The sequence below is a fragment of the Carassius auratus genome, chromosome 7, assembly GCF_003368295.1.
Source record: "Carassius auratus strain Wakin chromosome 7, ASM336829v1, whole genome shotgun sequence".
In the NCBI taxonomy this organism is placed as follows: Eukaryota; Metazoa; Chordata; class Actinopteri; order Cypriniformes; family Cyprinidae; genus Carassius; species Carassius auratus.
The window spans coordinates 16,078,359-16,102,047 of NC_039249.1; the positions used below are offsets into that span (position 1 = coordinate 16,078,359).

Sequence of the window (23,689 nt, forward strand, 5' to 3'; positions counted from 1 at the left end):
GGATTCTTGAGTTTAAATTCCCTTTGCTCTGCATGTTTACATAGTGGTATGTGGTAGTGCAGAACCTGGCTGCTTTGTTCTGGAGGTCCACTCAGTCCTGCAGCAGACATGTACGTGCTCCCGATGGTTTTAATCTTCTCCACACCACTGAACTTGGGCTTAGACAGCAACTGCAGGTAAAGAGAGGAGGGAACGGCCAAGTGGATATCAGTGTTTCTGAGCAGTAGAAATACATGCCATGGTGTTATCTTCTTACATTAAAAGACAGAGATAGAATGAGAGAATAATAAGGAGTGAAAGAAAGGGGGAAAGCAGCCATACCACACTGAATCTCAGTACTAGCAATATGTGAAGCCTGTATTTAGATCCCACTGGGTGAAACAAGTGGCTGCCGGAACTGTTGGCCTAAACATTTTTATAGTCAGTCAACCCAGGGCCTTGTTGTTGTGGTGATCACAATAACAAAGGGTGAAGTCCTGGCCCTTTCCCTGCTGACTCCTCAATCCAAAATCAGCTCACACAAAGAAGCAGTTGAAGTGATATGAGTGTGCATTTACACAACAGCTGCATTATTTCATTAAACTACCCCAGTGATAGCTGAGGTGACGCCCTTAGAGTCTATTCATATACAATGAATCATTCATTCAGGGAATGACAGGAGAATAAAGACAGTGGAATAAGGAAATCAGCGAAAAAGCGGCACAGATGCATGTACTTGGAGACATGAGACATGACATCACTCTGACCTCATCAAAGTCGGCGATGATCTCATTGAGGAGCCTCAAACACTCCAGTCCTTCTTTATTTATGTCACACTCAGTGTAGAACTCTTTGAAGTCTGGCACCGAGGCAAACATCACACATACACAGTCATATGACTTATAGTACAGGTCCTGGAGAAGAGGATCAGAGAGACACATGCAGCAAGAGCTCAGTGCTTCTGTGTCTCAATAATTCACATGATACAACAGAAACAACAAAAAATGGTTTATGACAGGACATTCACAGACTATTTGAGTATATGTGTATAGGTATGAGGAACCACAGATACATGACATGGGTGTTTTGAGTAACAGGACAAAACTCAGAAATCAGAGAGGCACAAGACTGAATGTACCGAGACACCTGATGAGTTGTTTCACAAATAAAATCTGCATATTATAACAGTAAGAAAGGGAAATAATAATCAAAGTCTATACATATTGGGCTATTGTTTAAAGGGTCAGTAATATTTTTTAAAGAAATTAAAAGAAGGACATTAAATTTATATCAAAGCTGACAGTAAAGACTTGCATTCTTAAAAAAAAAAAATACAAATTCTAAAAATAAATGATCTGTTTATCTACAAATATTTTTTTCAATATTAATAATCATACTTTTTTGGGGGGGGGGGGCACCAAATCTGCATAATAGAATAATTATTGACAAAAATACCCTGGCAAATGGAACCAGCAGTGTGTTAAATTAACATACAATTATTTCTAGAGCATGAAAAAAAAGGAAATAAGACAAAACCATTGCTCTTCTAGATAATACTACAGGTGCTGGTCATATAATTAGAATATAATCAACAAGTTGATTTATTTCACTAATTCCATTCAAAACGTGAAACTTGTATATTATATTTATTCATTACACACATACTTATATATTTCCAATGTTTATTTCTTTTAATTTTGATGTTTATAACTGACAACTAAGGAGAATCCCAAATCCAGTATCTCAGAGAATTAGAATATTGTGAAAAGGTTCAATATTGAAGACACCTGGTGCCACACTATAATCAGTTATTTAACTCAAAACACATGCAAAGCCTTTAAATGGGCTCTCAGTCTTGTTCTGTAGGCTACACAATCATGGGAAAGACTGCTGACTTGACAGTTGTCCAAAAGACCACCACTGACACCTTGCACAAGGAGGGCAAGACACAAAAGGTCACTGCAAAAGATGCTGGCTGTTCACAGAGCTCTGTGTCCAAGCACATTAATAGAGAGGAGAAGGGAAGGAAAAGATGTGATAAAAAAAAAAGTGTACAAGCAATAGTTATAACCGCACCCAGCAGAGGATTGTGAAACAAAACCCATTCAAAAATGTGGGGGAGATTCACAAAGAGTGGACTGCAGCTGGAGTCAGTGCTTCAAGAACCACTACACAAAGACGTATGCAAGACATGGGTTTCAGCTGTCACATTCCTTGTGTGAAGTCAGTCTTGAACAACAGACATCGTCAGAAGCGTCTCGCTTCAAAAAGGACTTGACTGCTTCTGATGGTCCAAAGTTATGTGCTCTGATGAAAGTAAATTTTGCATTTCCTTTGGATATCAGAGTCCCAGCGTCTGGAGGATGAGAGGAGAGGCACACAATCCATGTTTCTTGAGATCCAGTGTAAAGTTTCTACAGTCAGTGATGGTTTGGGGTGCCATGTCATCTGCTGGTGTTGGTCCACTGTGTTTTCTGAGGTCCAAGGTCAACGCAGCCATATACTAGGAAGTTTTAGAGCACTTCATGCTTCCTGCTGCTGACCAACTTTATGGAGATGCAGATTTTATTTTCTAACAGGACTTGGCATCTGCACACAATGACAAAGCTTCCAGTCCCTGGTTTAAGGACCATGGTATACCTGTTCTTAATTGGCCAGCAAACTCGCCTGACCTTAACCCCATAGAAAATCGATGGGGTTTTGCGAAGAGGAAGATGCAATATGCCAGACCCAACAATGCAGAAGAGCTGAAGGCCACTATAAGAGCAACCTGGGCTCTCATAACACTTGAGCAGTGCCACAGACTGATCTGCCATGCCGCATTGCTGCAGTAATTCAGGCAAAAGGAGCCCCATCCAAGTATTGAGTGCTGTACATACATACTGTACATGTACATACTTTTCATTTTTATACTTTTTAGATGGCCAAGACTTCTAAAAATCCTTTCTTTGTATTGGTCTTAATTTATATTCTAATTTTCTGAGATACTGAATTTGGGATTTTCCTTAGTTGTCCAATATAATCATCAAAATTAAAAGAAATAAACATTTGAAATATATCAGTCTGTGTGTAATGAGTGGATATAATATACAAGTTTCACTTTTTGAATGGAATTAATGAAATAAATTAACTTTTTGATGATATTCCAATTATATGACCAGCACCTGTATACTAACATTTCTTGAAAAATGCAGATCAGGGAGGAACAAAAATCTTTGTGAATAAAAACTCACAAATCACAATTATTACTTCAGGCCTATTTTCTAACCTCATTTTTAAAAATCTTTCTTTATTATGGTTTGGTTCAGTATGGACTGTGGTAGAAAATGGTTGAGAGGGTTACTATAAAACACAGTGTGGGAGGTCTGGTATTTTCAGTATAGTGTACAGTATGATCTTGGAATGGTATTGCATGATATTATCTTGTGTGGTTTATGGCAATGTTTCCCAACCTTTTTAATCTAATGCACTGCCACAGCCCTCTTACAAACATTCATCTTATGCATATTATGAAAAGATCTGCAGAACCATGAAATTATTCAAAGTTACTAATTGGAAAGAATTAACATTTGCCCAAGTGCCCTCTGGAACCGGCTTAGGTACCCCTGGTTGGGAATCACTGGTATATGTCTAGTCTTGTATGGGAGGCATGAGATTATGACATGAGACGTGATATACAGGCTCATCCCACTCATTTGAAGCCGGTTCCTACCTTGTATTTCCGGTTTAGTAAAGAGATAGTGGACAGCAGCCCCACCTCATTCTTTTTGTTCTCGCCCACGAAGAGAGCGGCCACGTGTGCAGGGAGAACATTCTCCAGAAGGAGACGGTTCAGGTTTTCGCACAGCTCGACTTCTTCCTTATCGGCCAGGTTCTTGTTCTTCAACAGGAAGTCCTGACGACAGCAGTACTCATTCTGAGAGGAAGAGAGAGAGGACAGAGCAAAGAGTGGTGTAATTCTCTGTCCTGACAGTATGGCACTGTATGTGTGTGTGGTATGAGGTGTGTACCTGGCGGGATATGAGCAGCATGGTAAAGAAGAACAGTGTGATGTAGATGCAGCTCATGAGCTGTGGGTGCTTCATAAGTCCTGCATTGCCCAGCATCAAACTGACATCCACACTACAACAGACAAACGCTGGGAATGATTATACTAGAGATGCACCAATATTACAATTCTGGCTAATACTGATCATTATTTCCATGTTAGGGCCAATACATTGATGGTATTCACATTCTATTAAGTCTAAATAAATGTTTAAAAAAAACACTGAAATCAACTGTTTTAGAAGTCCAATATGAAACATTTTCTAAAGATTGCCTTTAAGAGTGTTATTCAAATGTTAATAGATTAATTTTAAGTAAGTGTTAAATAATGGCTGATCTACATAAACATCTACTATTAAATATGCAATAATAAAAATGATATGACAATCGACTGCATGTGTGCTTATGAGAGTTTACCAGCTGTGGTTACTGTACAGCAGCCAGTTGTAGCTGCTGAAGAGATTTTCCCGAGAGTAGAAGATGATGATGTAGGAAATGGTAGAGACGATGAAGAGGTAGGCCACCTTCAGCTCAAAACTCACCCTCAAGAACACGCCACAGGCAATCAATGCCAATATACAATTATATACAGAATACTGGAAAGATAAAATCATACAGGGTCCAAATGAGTCATTTTTGTACAGTCCCCCCCCCCCCCCCTCAACAAGATAGCTATAATACTCACACAATCTCAAATCAGGGATATGTCTCATCCTCATGTACACAGATATATATATGTATATATATATATATAAATAATATAATAAATAATTGAATAATTAAATAATGTTAGACTTTGTAATGTGGATTTATAGTATTCATAATTAGCTATATATATATAAGTATGTCTCCATGTAGCTATCCAATTTAGCATGTGTGTTATTTATGTGGTTGCTACTCACAGGCAAATATGAAAGGTCATGTACAGTAGAATTAGGATTGATGCTGATATTTTGTTGCAGAGTGTGGCATACATTCTCTGTGTTTTTAAAATACTGTGGAGAAAGAAAAAAAAAGAAAGTTTGATGGGCAAAGATGTTAAGAGGCCAACCTACAACATATATCAACAATATTGTCTTAGCATTAAAAAAAGCATTACAAAGTTGAACATGGCGATGATGACTATGACTGCGGTGGCCACGGTTGCCAATGGGAGGCGCATAAAAGGTCTCTTAACCACTGCTTCTGAAAGAGCCGAGAGCCACGTACATGATTTTAACTTCTCTGGAAACATCCTCTGAAAAATAGAGAAAGAAAGAAAAAACAGCTGTTAAAAAAAAGGCAGAGCTGGATTTGACCTGAGCAAAAGCTCAAGGTTACGGAAGCCAGAATGTGTTGGAAAAAGCAACAGTGGGGCAGAGAGGACACTGGGAGGGACACTGTGTGTATGTCGCAGTATGTATATGTATTTATGTTTGTGACACTTTAACAAATGTCAGTCTGTTTTTAGTTATTTCACATTCCAGTATAAGTCAGTGCCAACAATGGACACAGCATATGACATTCTCCACATTACAGCACTGTACACAGCAACACAGAGGCTCTACATGCTCCAACATCTATAAAACCACAGGGGGGTGAACCTTTATTGTGTTAGGCACACAAAACTACCCCAGAACCCGTTAGACCAACTAATGCCGCCTTTCCACCACATTCCACCGAACTTTACCCAGGACCTAGGGACTTTGGCCTGGTACTCGGTGTGTTTCCATCGCAGGAACCAGGAACTAAATAAAGTTCCGGGTAAAAAAAATGCCCCTCAGAAAGTCCCTGCTGGCGAGGTGGTACTTTTTCAAAGTTCCGGAACTTACGGGGTCGGGACTTTGGCGCTAAACATCCTGATTGGTTGAGTTCACGCTGCATTGGTTGAGTTCAACCACCATTTATTCGGATCAACATTTTCAAAATATTACTTTTATTGTGTCATGAAATGTCATTTTAAAAGTATTTCAGGCGAGAATGTAGTTGTTTAAAACACAAATCTGTGGTTTGTTTATAAAGACGGCGCCTATTTAAAAATGTGTTTTGCCGATCTGAGAGACGGTCAGCTCCACGCAATCAGCGAGAGCTCAGTGATCATCTATCTGACGAGAAGCAGCCTCTCCTCGGATAGACCTTCTGATATGTTCCGCTGGCTCTGATGTCTCTTTAGTGGTTAAACATAAAATATAATTCAGCTGCAGGGTAAATCTAACAGGTTATCTTTGGTCTGTATTCAATTTATGTTAAAATGAAAATAAAAAAGCTAATTTATATAATATTTCGTTTCACTGTAATGGCTGTATATATACACATATCCCTGAACTAACATTTCTGCAGCTGTTATTATGTTTAAATGAAAACGAAAGAAGGCAGTTGTATTTTATATCCTTTTTTGTTTTATTGTAAACATACAGAGAGGAAAATTGCAGTAGCCATGGTCGGCTGACTGAAGTTATCAAGTACGCTGCTGTTTGCAGATTTACCGGTCTTGCGTCGTCACATACTTTGTATTGAGAAAAGTTCCTGGTACAAATGTTCCGGGTAATTTCGGTGGAAACGCGGCATAAATGTCTTTGCTAAGGCAAAGGAAGGCAGTGGTGGTCTAACCTGTATATGACCTGCAAAACAGATGCACAGAATCAAAAGCAGAACACACGCCAACACCGCAAACGCCAGCCCCAGATTTTTACGCCTGTGAGAGAAAGAGAGAGAGAGAAAGAAAATATGGTTGTGAAATATAAATACACATTCAGTATTAAAACAAGTCTGCCTATGGTGTTCAACTTTATTCTTGACACTTACTGCTGGGTAACAAACATCTGGATGATGAAGATGCATAAAAAGATTAAGGTGGCACAGCCAATGTAGTATTTAAAACTTGGCATCTCTATAGTCCTGTACTGAGAGAATCACACACACATGCTATTTATTTCTTTATTTTTTTTACATGTGGACAACACAGTGTATGAAACAACAAAAATATCCAACAGAACAACAAAAGTGTTACTGCCACATTAAGTTAATGCCACATTAAATTCCCTACCTGCTTTTCCAGGTCTCTTTTAGTAAACCACATTGTGAGGCCGGAGGTCTCTTCAGACTTCACCCAGTGCCTGCACACACAAAGACACACACAAAAACTCTCTTCATGGGTTTTATGCATACTTAATGTGCAACTTTAACCAAGCTTGACTTAATTCCATCCTAAATGATTTAGCATGCTTGTTAAGACTAACTTGCTGGAGCTCAAATCATTGATGGTGGTGGTCATCTTGTCATGAAGTTCCTCGTCAAACTTAGTCTTCTGTGATTTATTCCTACAGAGACAGCAGACACAGATCATAGACACAGAAACACACTTTTTACTCATTACGTAACACACAGACACACACACACACACTCACACACACACACACACACACACACACACACACAATGCACATCTATATATGAGCACTGTGGGATAGGAAAGATGTTCATAGCTGTTGTCATGCTGTTATTGAGTTATATTTGACTGCAGCCAGTAGAGGGGAAGCTTGGGTGTATATGTGTGAAGTTTGTAGTTATACATGACTTGACTAATTTTGTTGTTAATGCTTTGTGTAGTTAAGGGATCTAAATAGACCATAAGATAGAAAATGTAAATGTATTTTTTTTTTTTTTTTGAGAATTGAGAATGTGTATTTGGATTGTGGCAGGCAGGATGCCGTGTGTTAGTTTAAACCCCTGAGAGAGATTGCAAGAGTCCCCTTGCAATGTGCCTCAACATGGCTCAGGAAGGAAAATGCAGTTTCCTTTCTCTCTCTCTCTCTCTCTCTCTCTCTCTCTCTCTCTCTGCAAGCAGAAACCCATACGCTTGTCTAAGCCAAAAGTATGCTGTAATCTGGAAACACATCACAGGTGTACTGCGGGAGTGCAGCTATGGTCATGCTAACCGTGTGACCGGTTAGCAGTGTCTCACTAAGCGTTTGCGTAGTTAGTGTGGAAACTACAGGCCCCATAGAGCTGGCTGAGCCAGTATGGCTACACTCACTTATATGTGCTCAAGGAAGGAGCGGGTAAACTGAAGGGCTCCTCAAGAGACTCATCAAAGCTGTCAGAGAGCAACAGTGAGAAAGACATCTTCAGCATCACTGCTTTAGTCAGCAAGACAGAACCAGAGGCCATACACCGTGTTTGTTTTTGTTGTTGTTTTTGTTCCACTGAGACACAGACAAAACAGACAGATTGATGATACAAACACAACTCACCTTTCAGTAATTTTGGTCTGTACTGGTCTAAGAGGGATATCCTAAAGACAGAGACAAACATGAGAATTGGCACAGAGTTGCTTTCATCATAAAAACATGTTCTGCATACAAAGATCATCTTATTGATGAGATCATACAAGGCATATGAACAGTCCAAACAATTACGTCTTTTGATAACATTTGACAGATTTGTGTGAAGAACAGAACAAATAGACTAAATAAAACTGGCATTTTGAACTGTTCAATCCATCACACAAAGGGTATTTCATAAGACTTTGAATATTGCAAACAAACCAAATGGACTGCTTTCATGCTTTTGGTCTCTTTATGAAGCTTGACATTCATGGTCACAATAAAAAAAAATACTATATATTGTATAATTTTGGTTTTGAAGTTGTTCACACGGTCTACCACAAAGTCTGATCCGCATTTTTCACAATTACTGGATGGTTTCAGAAACCTTTTTTTTACTATCATTTGCCTAATTAGCCAAAACAGGAGCTTTGTATGTCAGACATAACTTGATAAGGAAATTGTATTGACTATTTGTGCGGTCTGTCATGAGGTCTGATTCTGAGTGTTTATTCCTTAAATGTGTGTGACTCTGACCTTGCAGCGACCCTTTCCATTGACCATCGCATCTGTGCTGAATTCCTCGCGGCTCTGCAGATGGGCAAAAGGTTTGACAGCCCCCCACGACTCCAGGAAGCGTGTCATACGCACAGATGCTCGCATCTTCAAACCATCACGAGGCTTGGTGACATTGGGAGCCATCAGTGATGAGTCTTTTGACTAAACACACAAATATAAACAACACATCAACATGATCAGATTCACATACAGTGACATAAATATATACTGTGTGTGGCAGGCACACACTGCTAATGCATGATTAAAATGTTCTACCCGCGGGTCTATGACCAGGTACGTCTTGACGTTAAGCTCTTTAAGGTAGGGGTCTCTCAGGTGACCATTCCCCTCCTCCACCTCATACGCTCTGTTCAAGTGCTTCAGAGTCGCCTCTGTGATGTGAACTCGTCTAATGGAGAAAACTTAAATTTAGCATCTCAACATACAAACAGTTTTCTATGTGAAACTTAAGCAGTTTAATTTATTGTTCATACCCTGGTAATCCACCTGACTCCATATGATTGGCTAGGGTGACATCATGTGACCACACATCAAACTGCCATTTCCGTAGGCCAATCACACCACAGAGGACGTTTCCAGAGTGCACACCTACTCGCATGTTTATATCCACACCCGTGGCCTCACGCACCTGCCTGCAAGTGATGATTAGAAAAATATTCAGCCTGTCATCTGCCTCATATCTTGGCCAGAGCTAGAAAAAAAAACTCTATATGGACAAATGCTGCGCTAATAATGATTTACATGTTTTAGAAACATATATAGACTTACTTGATGGCTTCGCACATATCCAGGCCCATCTTAACACAGTTTTTGGCATGATTTGGCAGGGAAACAGGGAGGCCAGACACACAGTAATAACAGTCACCAAGAATTTTGATCCGCATACACTCATTCTCCTACAGGGGAACACACACAACACACAATAAACACTAGTCATCTTCAAACTCATCAATGATATTTTTGTTTAAGAACCAAACTGACTGATGATAAGATTGAATTATAACAAACTGAATTATACTTTATAATAATCATTTAATCACACACTGTGCCATTCAAAAGTTTGGAGTCTTCTTTTTTAAAGAAATACTTTCATTCAGCAAGGATGCATTACATTAATGTGTAGAAAGTTAGTGTGAAGATTATTCTAATGTTACAAAAGATTTCAAATAAATGCTGTTATTTTAGACCATCTGTTCATCAAGAAATCATGAACATACTGTACAACAGTTTCCACAACCATATTAAGCAGCACAACTGTTTTCATCATTGATAAAAATCAGAAATGTTTCTTGAGCACCAAATCAGATCCAGCATATTAGAATGATTTCTGTAGGATCATGTGACACAAAAGGCTGGAGTAATGACTGGTGAAAATTCAGTTTTGCATCACAGAAATACATTTCATAATTTTGTGAACACATTTCTAATCAATAATTACACTTACTTTTGCAATCTGGTCAAATTTCCCAAAAAGTTCATTCAGCATAATCACAAGCTCCTTAGGAGAACAGTCACTGGCCAAACGTGTGAAACCCACGATGTCAGCATATAGGATGCTAGCAGAAAGCAGACAAATAGAGACACAGTTATGTGTTTCTGTAGGAAATTTTAGAAGTAAAACAAATGTGAAAAGCATGCCTGCAAGCAAGTTTGAATCTCAGGTCAGGTCAAATAGGAAGAGGAGACATTTAGGAGGACAGTTGGTGGAGGGGGTGGCGGTTAGGACCCGTTCATGAAGGGGAGCCTACAGACGGGGACACCCCCCAGAATGCAGGGGTATGCTGTCCAGGGGGCCCAGAAACCATAGCAGTGAGTTGATATGACTTTGCTGAGTCGTTCTTAATGAAGAGAACAGCAGCAGATCAGTGTCAGCTGTCTAAACGCCCAGGAACGAATAAAAACTTCATAAACACGGCTCATAGAGGTTAACCTTTAAGACCCAGCTGTTCTCAATGCTGACTACAGGACCAGACACACACACACACACACACACACACACTCCATGTCATCACACTCCTAATGAACGAGCTCTCAAAGAGAGCAGATCCCATGAATTTCGGCAGGTGAACAGCTCTGTATTGTTTGCTCACACATACAGGTGAGTGAATCTGTGATCTATCTGAGCAGCTGTAAAGAGAGGCAAACAAGCTGTGGGTCTATCTAAATATAAACAGCTGCCTGAGAACCGAGTATGGGACAAAGAATATTAACAGATGCATCCCACCCCCCATTGCAACTCTGGGGTTGATGGGAAATAAAACAAATTAAATGAGAGGCCTCATGATGAGCACTCTGAGAGTCAGGACTAACAGACTGACCATTCATTAACGATCAGGACTTGATTAATGAGGAAATAATTAGAGCATGGAACAGCACACAAACAGCTCCAGATATGTATGACGGTGTACATGTGTGTTTGCACATGACGTCTTACCTGACGTTCTCATGTCTCTTCACATAAAGACTGTGGAAGTTGTTGTCACGGACCATACGCTGCTGTTCCTCTCTATCTTTACACTTGCAGCGCTCCATTATGGCCAACTTCATCTTCATGGAGATGTACACAGGAAGCACTGACTGTAAAAGGTTTTCCTTCAACACACACACACATGCACATATTTAAAGATAATACCCGTGATATCATATATCCAGTTATTGTTTGACTGTAACAGCTTAAGTGTCAACAGGCTAAGAGATCTGGACTATGAGAGGGTAATGGAAAACTTACAGATTATACTATATTATTCAGAAGAAAAGAATGTGTTCGCTGTGTCTTGTAAGAACACTTTTGGCCTGTGTGTGAAAATGTTTGTCTCTAACGTTCAACATTATCACACTGTTTCTGAGATATACTTTACTGAACATATACCGTCAGGGAGGTTAACAACCAGTCATTAAACTTTACTCTGCTTTTCACTGTTCTCCCTTCATGATTTCACTTCCTCAACAACACTCAACACAAACCGAGAAACAAAAGTTTAAAAAGAACACAAGAAGTTTAGCTCATTTCAGTAGAAACCATCTTAGATTCACTTTTCAGCGTCTACTATAGCCATCAGCTGACAGATCTGAAGATAAATGAGCTATTATACAAAACCATAAAAAAGCCAATATTCAAAGTTAATTTGAAGTAAACGTTGTGTAAGCCTTATGTAGTTTGAATACCTCAGTAAATGGAGAGAAATTCAAAGTTTGAAGGATCTCAGTCTTTTGTTTGAAGAGAGATTTGATTGAAAGCTATGTGGCTGCTAGAGGTGTGCTAAAGTGTTTGTCAGTCCAGTCAATCAAAAACATATAAAAGAAAAGGCTGTAGGACTGTGCAAAGTTATATGGACTTAAGACTAAAGTTTACTAAAGTTTAAAAGCATAAGGTAATTGTAACAAACAAATTTCAATTAGTGCATAGTATGTACAAACTTTAATTTTTTTTTACATTTTTCTAACCATGTGTACATGTTTAGCTCACATATGCGCCTTTAATATTTTTTCACTAATTATTGTGTCCAAAGGTGAAGACACTGGCCCGGGACACTGTTTCACACTCGAAAAATAAACATGAGATGGAAAACAAACAATTCCTGGACATGACAGCAACCATATGTTAACAAGCACCTCTAGTTTAAAAAAGTACAAAAAAAAGTATGGTAAAAGTAAAAGTAAAAGTAAAAGTAAAAGTAAAAGTAAAAGTTCAGTCAGAACTTCTGGAGAGAAACAGCGCAGACACACAACAAAGATTAAACTATCTAGTGCTAAAATACTTGAGTCGTTTTACTTGATTACTGTACTTAAGTATTATTTTGGGGGGTTTGAACTTTACTCAACTACAATTTAAACTGACTACTTATACTTTTACTTGATTACATTTCTTAAGAAAAAAATATACTTATACTTATAAACTTATATACTTATAAAAATAGACAACACAAATAAAGTGGCCTTTAAAAACGTTACCGTTTTATGTTTTAATTCTATGACTCTCCTCATTAATTCAGCACATTCTTGTAATCTGTCTGGAATATATTTCTAGCCTCTCCATCACATCTTGCTCTTCAAAGGGATAGTTCACCCAAAAGTTTAAATTCTCTCATTATTTACTGAACCTCAATCATCCCAGATGTTTATGACTTTCTTTCTTCACATGAACACAAGCAAAGATTTTTAGTCCAAATAATGCAAGGGGACAGGACCACTTCAGAAACCACACAAAGTGGTTTTCTTATGTCTGCCTATTATTTCACTGAAGAATACAGTGATTCATTAACAAGGGTTGCATGAGTTACTGTCATATTCTCTTTGTGTATAGTTTTTGAAGTTTCATTTTTGGAAGTCACATACACTTGCATTACATAAAGATATTTTTTTTCTTTTTAGTTTGTGCTCATCTAATAAATGAAAGTCACATATGATGGCATGAGAGTGGAAATGATGGAGTTTCCTTTTAATCCCTTTCCCTGTACAATTTAAAGATGTACTTTTTTACTCAAGTGTGATTTTGACCAGACACTTGTTTTTTTAATTTGAGTAAAATTTTCACTGAGTACTTCTACTTTCACTTGAGTAAAAATGTCGAGTACTTTTTACACCTCTGGTTACCACACACTATCAAAAGGAGGAAATTTTAAAATGCTATGTGTTAGACATTCAGGTCAAATATTCACACTTGGGCTTTTGTAGGGTTACAACTGAATAATGTGCTCTCAATTTTGAAAAGAAAAAACTTAACCCATGTTTGTACAATAACAAATTTGTAATCAGGAAAATTTTAATAGAAATTTTAACAGTTTAATACTCTTGCATGACAGTCAAGATAAAACTAATTGAGCATATATATTTACACGGAGGATTATTTGCATTAGTTTCGTCCTATATGTTTTCTGTGTTGGAGTGAAGTTGTATGAGCACCTGCTGTCTCTTCTCAATCTCCAGTTTCATGCGAATGCCAAGGCAGCGAAGAGTATCCTGAAATGTCTGCATGAGCGCTTTCTCCATCAGAACCTTATGAAATGCACCAACCATACTTCCACAAACAAACACCACAGCATTTGACAGCAACTAGAGAGAGATGGGGGAGAGGGAAAATGGCTTTTAACATCAACACTCAGGTGTTATATCCTTTTCAGCTTCTTTACATACAGGTTTGCTGAAGCTGAAAACCTGCTTTCTTTTCAACCAATCAGAGAGCATATTTTCTTTTACCTGATTGGTGATGTGGTGACTGGTGAGATTGCGGGGTATCCCACCCACTTTGATGTACACTGAAAGAACAATGATGTGAGACAGAGAGGAGATGATACTCAGGGCCACAGCATAGCTCATCTGGAATGGCAGCATTGTGTAGACTGTAATGATGATGAAGAGGAAGAAGGGCACCTGGAGAGAGTAAGACGAAGAGTGCAACATTAACATTTATTTAAGATAGGGCTGTCACCGTTAACGTGTTAAAGCATGTGATTAATTTTACAACCCTTAAAAGGTTAGTTCACCCAAATATTAAAATTATGTCATTAATGACTCATTAATGACCCTCATGTAAAAAAAAAGGAAAAAAAAGACGACTTTATTCAGCAATGTCTTCTCTTCTGGGACTGCTGTGAGTGCGACTGCTGTGACTGCTGACGTACGATGCTGCTGACGTGTAATTTTTGTTATGACCGCGCCTGAAACACGTGAGCAGCATCATACGTCAACAGCGCCGTGAACGCGCTCACAACAGACCCGGAAGGGAAGACAATGCTGAATAAAGTTTGGACCAAAATGTATTTTCGATGCTTCAACAAATTCTAACTGACCCTCTGATGTCAAATGGAATATATAGAGTAGAGGTTGAAAGTTTTTGTCCTCTGTGTGCCACGCTGTACTACACAGGCATTAGTAATCAAACACATAGATCTTCGTAACAGACCAAATTAATACAGCACAAATTGCCTACTCCAGTGGTTCCCAAACTAGTGGGGTACGGCAAGGCTGAGGGAAATTGTACAGTCAGCAGATTATTTAGTAAAAGAAACCTCTGCGTAGTGATAAAGACTACACTGCGTAATTTTCCTGCTTATCATGCGGTTAATTGACTGGTAAGTAATTAACTGGAAGCAAAATATTAATTTGACATTATAATTATCATATTTTCTGGACTATAAGTCACACTTTTTTTCATAGTTTGGCTGGTCCTGTGACTTACAGTCAGGTGCGACTTATTTATCAAAATTAATTTGACATGAACCAAGAGAAGTCGCATTTATTTAGAACCAAGAGAAAATATTACCGTCTCCAGCCGCGAGAGGGCGCTGCTGCTCGTGGCTCCTGTAGTCTAAACTGAGCAGCGTAGAGCGCCCTCTCACGGGTGTTGACGGTAATGTTTTTTCTCGGTTCTTGGTTCTAAATAAATGCGACTTATAGTCCAGTGGGATTTATATATGTTTTTTTCCTCATCATGATGTATTTTTGGACTGACGCGACTTATATTCAGGTGCGACTTATAGTCCGAAAAATACGGTACCTCAACATGACTCACAGTACCTGCTTGAGCTCTTTGTTATTAGTTGTAGCACTTGTGGTTGTATCAATAACAGACCACTAGATACCACGATTGAAGAATGAGCGTTGTATTGCAGGGAGCCATGTAGAAAAATAAATGAACCGGCGTGGTTCTGCTCTACGCATAAAAGTTACAACTTTGTGAATGGTCTTCCAGTGCCAGGTAAACGTAAAAGCAGATAATGAATAAACGTAAGATTCACAAATACCAAAACAACGTGTCTACACCAGATGCGAGCAGCGCGATTTGACAAAAGCAGATAGAAGCCAGTGATGTTCTCCTGCTGTGGATGTGGTACGACAAATCCATGACAGGAAACTGATGCCACGTTCTATTTCTGATGTACCCCAGCGCTCTGACACAAAGGACCATTTCAAATATTCATAAGAGAATTGTGAAAAAATTGTTTCCTCAAGAATATCAAGCAGCACAAATGTTTATAACATGCTGTTTATAACATTATTTTTCTCCAATAATATTTTTCTCTACAAAAAGGGGGCCCGGCAGAAAAATTTGGGAACCACTGGCCAACTCAAACACACAAACAGTTAAAAAAAAAAAACAATGGCACAATAAAAATAAAAATAAAAACTTTTCAGGTCTATGTCCAATCCCGCACTTTTTCTAGTTATGTAAGGTTAAAAAAAATCTTATATCGTAATATAATATCGATATCGTCAGGACTGTAAAATATTGTGATATGAATTTTAGCTCATATCACCCACCCATACTATCAATTACTGCTGCAAATATTGCATGTTTCAATGCATGACAGAGAACACATAATAATGCTGCTTAAGTAAAAACTACCTTGTCATGTGAAATCATAACATATTTAAATTAATAAAATATTATAAGTAGTGTGTGTTACCTGGTCCCATGGTTGTATTGGTATTTCGGATCCTGTGCTGAAAATAAAGGTGAATCCCATTGTGAGGTGTGTGGCCCACACGGCAAGGCCAAGTAAAGTTCTCCATCTCTGAGAGAGGGTCTCTGTACACATTAGTATAAACACAGCCAGAAACAAACACAACGCTCCTCCCACAACTCCCACAAATACGCCATGGATCTTTGCATCCTGAAAAACACACACACACATGGAGAGAGCAAGGTGTTAGGGACAAACATGCATATCACATATAAGCCAGCTCATTCAAGGGGTTTGGAAAAAGCAGTGTGTGTGGAAGCGGGTGTATGTGCTAGAGTGCATAAGCTTCGAGGGAAAAAAAAGAAACCTGTTCAAAAGAAATTTGTTAATGCTCACTCTGGAAAAACACTGTGAATGTTCGTGTGTCTACATGTTTGTGTAAGCATGGAAACATTAGTTTTGCACATTAGTTGTCATAGAGCCATTAAGGGACTTTGCTTCCCACACTATTTCTTCAATTTTCCCGCTTAAAGCAGAAAAACACAAACATAAAAAACAGAAGCCAAAAATCGTTAAAAGGCTCGAGAGATTACTTGATTCCATCTGTCACAAAGAAAACTACACACCATCTGAGTGAGCTTTTTTTTGTTTATATATATATATATATATATATATATATATATATATATATATAGGTGTGTGTGTGTGTGTGTGTGTGTGTGTGTGAAGGTGTGTATGTTTCTTGTGTGTTCTTGTGTGCCTGCGGACTGAGGGAGGTATTTGAATATTAAGTTAATTAAGAGTGGCTGACATAACATGAGTGATAACAACTGTGGTGAGTGTGTATATTGGTGCGTGGGTGAGTGGTGGGGTCGACCTAGTGCTGTGATTTGCCAACATAGTTAGGGGCTTGTAGTCTGATATTGTATATATATATATATATATATATATATATATATATATATATATATATATATATATATATATATTCATGTTAGCAGATACATTCAGAAACACCAATCATCATTTTCATATGCAGAATAGTTCTAAAAGACTAACAATATGTCAAAAATTTTATTTTATTTGAATAATATTTAAATGTATTACTATATCTTGGTCAATGAAAAATTAAGCTTTGGTGAACGAAAGAGACTTTCAAAAACATAAATATTGCATGCATCTTACTAACCTCAAACTTTTGAACAGTAGCACAATCTCTACACTAGTCATAGATAATCTATAAAAAGTCAGAGTTAATAAAGGACAAAGCAAAACGATTAAATGACGATCAGACTACAAGCCCCTAACTATGTTGGCAAATCACAGCACTAGGTCGACCCCACCACTCACCCACGCACCAATATACACACTCACCACAGTGAGTCCTCCACTCATGTTATGGCAGCCACTCTTAATTACCACTGAGCTATATCACTGACTTAACTTTCAAATACATCCCTCAATCCACAGGCACACACACACACACACACACACCTACATACTCCCATCACCCTATGGGCTTTGTGAAAGATCAAATAAATAGTAAAACACACACACATGCCCACACAAAGAGAGGCACACTGATTGTAATTCTGTTCCTCCCACGGCCGGTTGGTACCGAGAAGAGGAGGTTACAGAAGTTCGCACAGATGGTATAGTGCTTATCTGCTAAAGAGATGAACAACAGTGGTATGGAAGGAGCGTTCCCAGCTCCCTCTTCACATCCAGCGAACTCCAGAGAACGTTTATGTGTGAGTTTATGTGAAAATGTGACCGGGAGAGTGAGGAAAAAAACTATCTGATGGACCTGGCATAAACTGCCAATTATTACAATTAAAACACTCAATTCCCTGACATGGATAAAGCCAGTTCACATGAGCATTGTGATCATCAGACTTCAGTCAGATTAGGCAACTGCAGAGGATCAGCACCTCAGTCACCGCAGGATTACGTAAGAAAGGCTGCTTCAGTCATCAGAAACCATGTGAACGGCAAAAGACAAAACTGATCCAGTACATGTTGTATACCGTCTTTGCTGTGGCAATTAACGTCTCTCCTAATTTTAAATGACTTGTTCAACAGTGCACACTTGCTCTGGGTGGGTGTCTGACCTTGGGCTGGCTTTGGATTGTGGGCATGTGTAAGCATGTAGTGCATTTGTAGGAGTGTGGCATCTCACCAGTTTCAGACTGAAGAAGAGCACTAGCAGTGTGGCACAGGTGAGCATGCTCAGTCCCAGCAACAGAACGAATGGCTGGTATTGGCTAATGCCAGAAAATTTCCTGTACAGTGCTTCCTGTTTTAACATCTGCTCATTCAGCAAGTACTTCCCTTTTGCTGGCATCCTGACCAACGGCAGTGCGGCGACTGAATAATACTGGCCAATCAGAGCAGAGCGATCAGATGGCACGGAAACACAGCACCTCCCATCCAGCAGAGTGCAGCTATGCTGAAATCCCCATAGAAACCACGTGAGAGTGTGTGTGGGAGGTCATTCCAGTGTAGAACACTTCTGCTCTCCCCTCCAGAGCACCATTCTGTGCATGTCCTTTACGATCCTTCTTCTTTCTGTATTCGCTCTTTCAGCACTTTTCGTCGTCAGTCTGGTGCCTCCTGGTCCTGTTGCAGAGGGCTTCAGGATACCACATAGAGGGAATGCACTGTTATTACTGATTCTTCCACCATCCAAAAATTCCTGTCACACAAAAAAAAATAGAGAGAGTTAATTATTAGATATGCTACAATGATTAGACTAATCCAACACCTCTATAGTCATTCTGACCCACTGAAGAGCCAAGTAACTACAACCAGGAACTTTTCATTTAGAAACTAACTCGGTTTGATTCAAAACCTGTTGAATCATGCACATTTAGAGAGCATATTTTCAGGTCAACTCCTTGATCTCTATAAACACTGCTCTGTTCAGTCATTCCCACACTGGAAGCTCTCTGTGTCTGTAAAAAGGCTTTTGGGCAGAGTTCAAGATTTGTGTGGATTCAGTCCTCTCTTCATTACAGAGCCTAATGCTGATGGCTGCTGTCCATGGCATCTTCAGCCAAACCTCAACTACAACTCACACAGAGACCAGCAGAGCTCTCCAAAGAAAAACCTGAGTGAACACTGGACACAGAGTATGTGAACTCTGCCTGGCTGGACACATAGAGACCTCGATGCAGAGAGTGCTTAATGGTATTACTGTGCTTGATGTAGTCACACTGCAAACATGCAGACTGTACAGGAAAGGAAAACAGTTTAAAAAGTTGGGGTGTGTTAGATTTTTAAAGAAATTATTATTCACTTCAGCACGGAGGCATTAAAGGGGTCATATAATGCTACATGCACTTTTACAAGTTGTTTGAACTGAAATGTGTGTTGACAGTGTGTGTACACAACCACCCTATACTGATAAAAATCCACCAAGTGTTTTTTTCTTTAATCTCTTTAAATGTTTTCCCCTTTCTCAAATCGAGCCGTCTGACCGTGTGACGTCACACGGTCGGAGGCCCCTCCCACCGACTGTTTGATTGACAGCAGCGTTTCAGCATAGACTGGACTTGTGTCTTACCTAATATTATAATGTTGTGTAATCTACATATAATACTATAGACAGCCAGTTTTACTCATTGAAAGATTTATTTGTGATAAAATAATAACTTAGTATTAGAGTCTTACACACATGCTGCACAGTTAATCTAAAACATGCATTCAATTAATTTGATTCAATTAAATTAAATTGAGTGCTGACAGCTATTATGGCTAATTTGTGAAGCTTTTCGTCAGGTGTCTTTTTTTAATTATATGATGTCATTATGTTGCTGTTTTGCTGCCAGCCAATTGCTGCAATGCTGATCGTGGGTTTGAGTGTCAATACATCTTCTCTTCATGGGGAACACAAGAATGCACAGAAATCTTAGACTACTATTTTTTATAGTACAATGACCTCTTATATGTCAAAAGATCAAAGTTCATGACCCCTTTAATGTATTTTTGATCAAATAAATGCAGCCTTGGTGAACATACTTTCAAAGACTAAATCTAAAAATTTAAATATACTAGTTGACCTCCTTTTTTAACAAATTGATCAGTTCATCGTCATTTTCATCATCATGACCTGTTCCTGATCGAAATGTGCTACAAACACATTCTCTGCTGGAGGAAGCAGTCCACAGAGGAAAAAGAGCAGAAGAGTCTCTGTAAATAAGCTGTGTCCAAAGGTCATGATTTCTCAAGGTTATTAATGTTTGAGCAGCGCAACCAGATGATCGTGGAAGCGTAAGGACCAGCTTCATATCTGAATGCACACACACCATGAAACGCACCTACTGTATGAGTAACCATCCAGAGTATTCAAGTGATGCTAAACCTGGCTATGCTGCTGACGCATTGCTGACAACATGACTCGAACTCAAAAGTAAATATTATAATAACATTTTGACTGTGTTTTCATTTCCTGTAAACTCATTGGATTACTAAATAAGTATTAGAAATATCCTCTAATATGATTACAAAAGCTTAATGCTAAAGGACACGATTTAAGGTGAAAGACAGAAAGGAACAGAGACAGTGAAGGACTGCAAACTACAACATGGAGAGAAATAAGCTCCAAAGCTCCACTGAAGTGCCCCTAAAAAGAAGCATAGAAAACAGTAGAGAGAGAGAGAGAGAGAGAGAGAGGGGGGGTGAAGTGATGCTCCGTGATTTTCTCTTTGTTGAGGGTCATTAAAGACTGAATGACAGCACCGTGTCACTCTCTCACTCTCCCAGACAAATGCACCCAAGTCAACAAGCGGCCTTTATATTCCCAAACTAAAGTTACCATGGCAAAGGAACAATCCAACAGGGCAATAACCGAAAGAAAGAAAGAGACAAGGCTGGGAGGGAAAGAAAGACTGAGAGTGAATAGTCTATCCATGCGGAAACAGGGAGGGTAAAATCCTCCTGGCTGCTGCTGGAGTTCCTGGAAGTGCACTGCAGAAGAGTGCTGAAGCTCTGAACCTACACGATGATCTGACGCTTAACATGAAACAAGCACAGCACTATAATCAGGCCGCCTCCTCAGGGTCCAACTCTATGCAGCTGCACATAAACAGCACAGCAGACTGCAGCACAGACCAGGGAGTGCCACACATCACTAAGGCTCCACACTAACAATAGAGGAATTTGCTTTTCAAGGAAGCAATCATTTTTACATCTTTAACCCATTATGCATAATATACATTTTGTACAGGTCCATTATGTCATAAATAGATTACAATTTATATAAAAATACTAATAAATACAATAGAAATGCTTATATTGTTACTCAAATGTGGCATTAGTAACCTATAGTGTACTGAGAATCACTTATGTTTACTATTGTTCTCCTGCATTATCAACTGTACGAAGCATTATAGAAATAAAGGTGACTTCACCTTTCAAACTTCTGAATCCAAAGTTTTAAAGCAAAAATCAACATTATAATACTGTGTTCTCTCACGTCATCATACTCCCTCCTCATGTTGTTCCAATGACATTGCTTTTTTCTGTAACATATGCACAAAAATATATTTTGAATTATGTTTTTATTTTGTTCATATAATAAAAGTTGATGGGTCAAATGTTGTGTTTATATATTTGTGTCCAACAGAAAAAAGTTGGGAACGATAGGAATGATATGAGAATTTTTACTCTAGGGTAAACTATCCCTTTAAGCCCTCTATTTTTTGATTATCTTTAGAAACAGTAACAACACATTTTTCAATTGATATTATTTCCCACTTTCTTATTCCAAAACATCATAAAATACGAAATGCCCCTCTCTCACACTCATCTTTCATCTGCACTTCTGTGGAAAAACATGTGATGGAGAAAAGAGAAGATGGAAGTGCATGCGTGTCCAAATCTCAGAAGTCTGAATGTGAATTTTCAAGAGCTGCATGTGATGTGAGAGCTGGTATTGCCATTGGTCAAACCCAGGACAGTGGCCTTTCATCACATAAAAGCCCCATTCTCTGCTTTAAGCCAGCAAAAAACTATTAGAAAACGAATGATTTACACTCGTTATCTATCTGCTTTTCATCTCTCTTTTGTTGTCCATTCCATCATTCAGAGCTGCACAATCCATTGAAGTTTTAAAAATGCTGAATTATAGGCTAATCATTAAGGTTTTAATATGATTGTGATATGATTTTATTCATTCATCTGTGAAGTTTATAGCAATGCAGAGACCACAGACGTGCACATATATCTTCCGGTAGGGTATGTGCACTAATGACATCATAAGATAAGCAAGCAAGCAAGACAAGGTCCCTGTTTAAATTTCCATTTCATTTCCATTGATTCGGGAAAATACAGTTTTATTCACTTAAATAAAATTAATGTGGTCACACTTTATTTTAGGGTCCAATTCTCACTATTAACTAACCATTTACTATGACTTTTGCCTCAATTAACTTCTTATTTGCTGCTTATTAATAGTTTATAAGGTAGTTGTTAAGTTTAGGGTATTGGTTAGGATTAGGGATGTCATGCATTATGTGTACTTTATAAGCACTAATAAACAGCCAATATGTTAATAATAGACATGCTAATAAGCAACTAGTTATTGGTGTGAATTGGACCCTATACTAAAGTGTTACCATAAATGTTCACTATGAATAACTGGAGTGAGAAAGGTACTGGATGTGTCATGAATTTAAATACACAAAAAAAGGTTTCCTGTTAAAAAAATATCTGTTTTCTATTTAAAATATTTTTGACAGGTCTTTTACTCCTGTGAAGCCAAAGCTGAATTTTGTACATGTATGTGTATAAACAGAAGAGTAATCATAGAATGCTTACTAGATCACTCTCATTCTAGTATTCAACAAGGCTGCCAATCTGAACAGTCTAGTGCTGATGAGAGAAATCATACACTGTGTCTACTATTTGCAGCATATTATTTTGACTATATCCTCATAGATTATACCCTGCCATGATTACACATGATAACTGATTTAGCAGCCAGACACCTCCCTCAGGATTTCATGTTTACAATGGCAATCTAATTGTCATAGCTGTGGAACTACTGACCTTTATCTTTTACTACCTGCTAAAGTCATTATTTAATCTATTTTGTAAGTAAATAAATGTTTAGAACAACAATATAAATGTAGGTCAGACTATCAGTCAAACTGGCAAACGAGTGACTAAAACGAGGACAATAAGAGTATAGCATATAATAAAAAAGTATTGAGTTTTATATTGGGAAATGTAAATCATTAAACACAAACAACTGTGTCTTTGTGTGACAGGTACTACTACCCCTGAAAGTGAATAAATCCCCCATATGAAGGATATTAAATTAGCACTGATGAAGAAGACTAGGATGACAAGACTGATTAGATTATATCAGATGCT

At 38.4% G+C, this 23,689-nt stretch overlaps 1 protein-coding gene across 3 annotated transcripts in view; it reads right to left on the reverse strand.

Moving 5' to 3' along the window:
- Nucleotides 1-23,689, reverse strand: part of adcy7 (adenylate cyclase 7) — a 49,070-nt gene that overhangs the window by 5,232 nt on the left and 20,149 nt on the right. For 2 of the 3 annotated variants that reach the window (XM_026267611.1, XM_026267612.1), the window contains exons 2-24: nucleotides 18,492-19,007; nucleotides 16,316-16,522; nucleotides 14,106-14,279; nucleotides 13,812-13,961; nucleotides 11,344-11,501; nucleotides 10,354-10,465; nucleotides 9,678-9,805; nucleotides 9,383-9,541; nucleotides 9,165-9,297; nucleotides 8,868-9,050; nucleotides 8,259-8,299; nucleotides 8,042-8,101; nucleotides 7,245-7,325; nucleotides 7,052-7,121; nucleotides 6,811-6,908; nucleotides 6,616-6,700; nucleotides 5,126-5,263; nucleotides 4,929-5,021; nucleotides 4,444-4,622; nucleotides 3,990-4,101; nucleotides 3,737-3,895; nucleotides 747-893; nucleotides 66-170 (exon numbers count right to left, since the gene is read on the reverse strand). In XM_026267611.1, the coding sequence (XP_026123396.1) occupies nucleotides 66-170; nucleotides 747-893; nucleotides 3,737-3,895; nucleotides 3,990-4,101; nucleotides 4,444-4,622; nucleotides 4,929-5,021; nucleotides 5,126-5,263; nucleotides 6,616-6,700; nucleotides 6,811-6,908; nucleotides 7,052-7,121; nucleotides 7,245-7,325; nucleotides 8,042-8,101; nucleotides 8,259-8,299; nucleotides 8,868-9,050; nucleotides 9,165-9,297; nucleotides 9,383-9,541; nucleotides 9,678-9,805; nucleotides 10,354-10,465; nucleotides 11,344-11,501; nucleotides 13,812-13,961; nucleotides 14,106-14,279; nucleotides 16,316-16,522; nucleotides 18,492-18,656 (2,937 nt within the window). In that variant the 5' untranslated portion in view covers nucleotides 18,657-19,007. The remainder of the gene's footprint in view (nucleotides 1-65; nucleotides 171-746; nucleotides 894-3,736; nucleotides 3,896-3,989; nucleotides 4,102-4,443; nucleotides 4,623-4,928; nucleotides 5,022-5,125; nucleotides 5,264-6,615; nucleotides 6,701-6,810; nucleotides 6,909-7,051; nucleotides 7,122-7,244; nucleotides 7,326-8,041; nucleotides 8,102-8,258; nucleotides 8,300-8,867; nucleotides 9,051-9,164; nucleotides 9,298-9,382; nucleotides 9,542-9,677; nucleotides 9,806-10,353; nucleotides 10,466-11,343; nucleotides 11,502-13,811; nucleotides 13,962-14,105; nucleotides 14,280-16,315; nucleotides 16,523-18,491; nucleotides 19,008-23,689) is intronic. The other variant, XM_026267613.1, reaches the window with a different exon arrangement.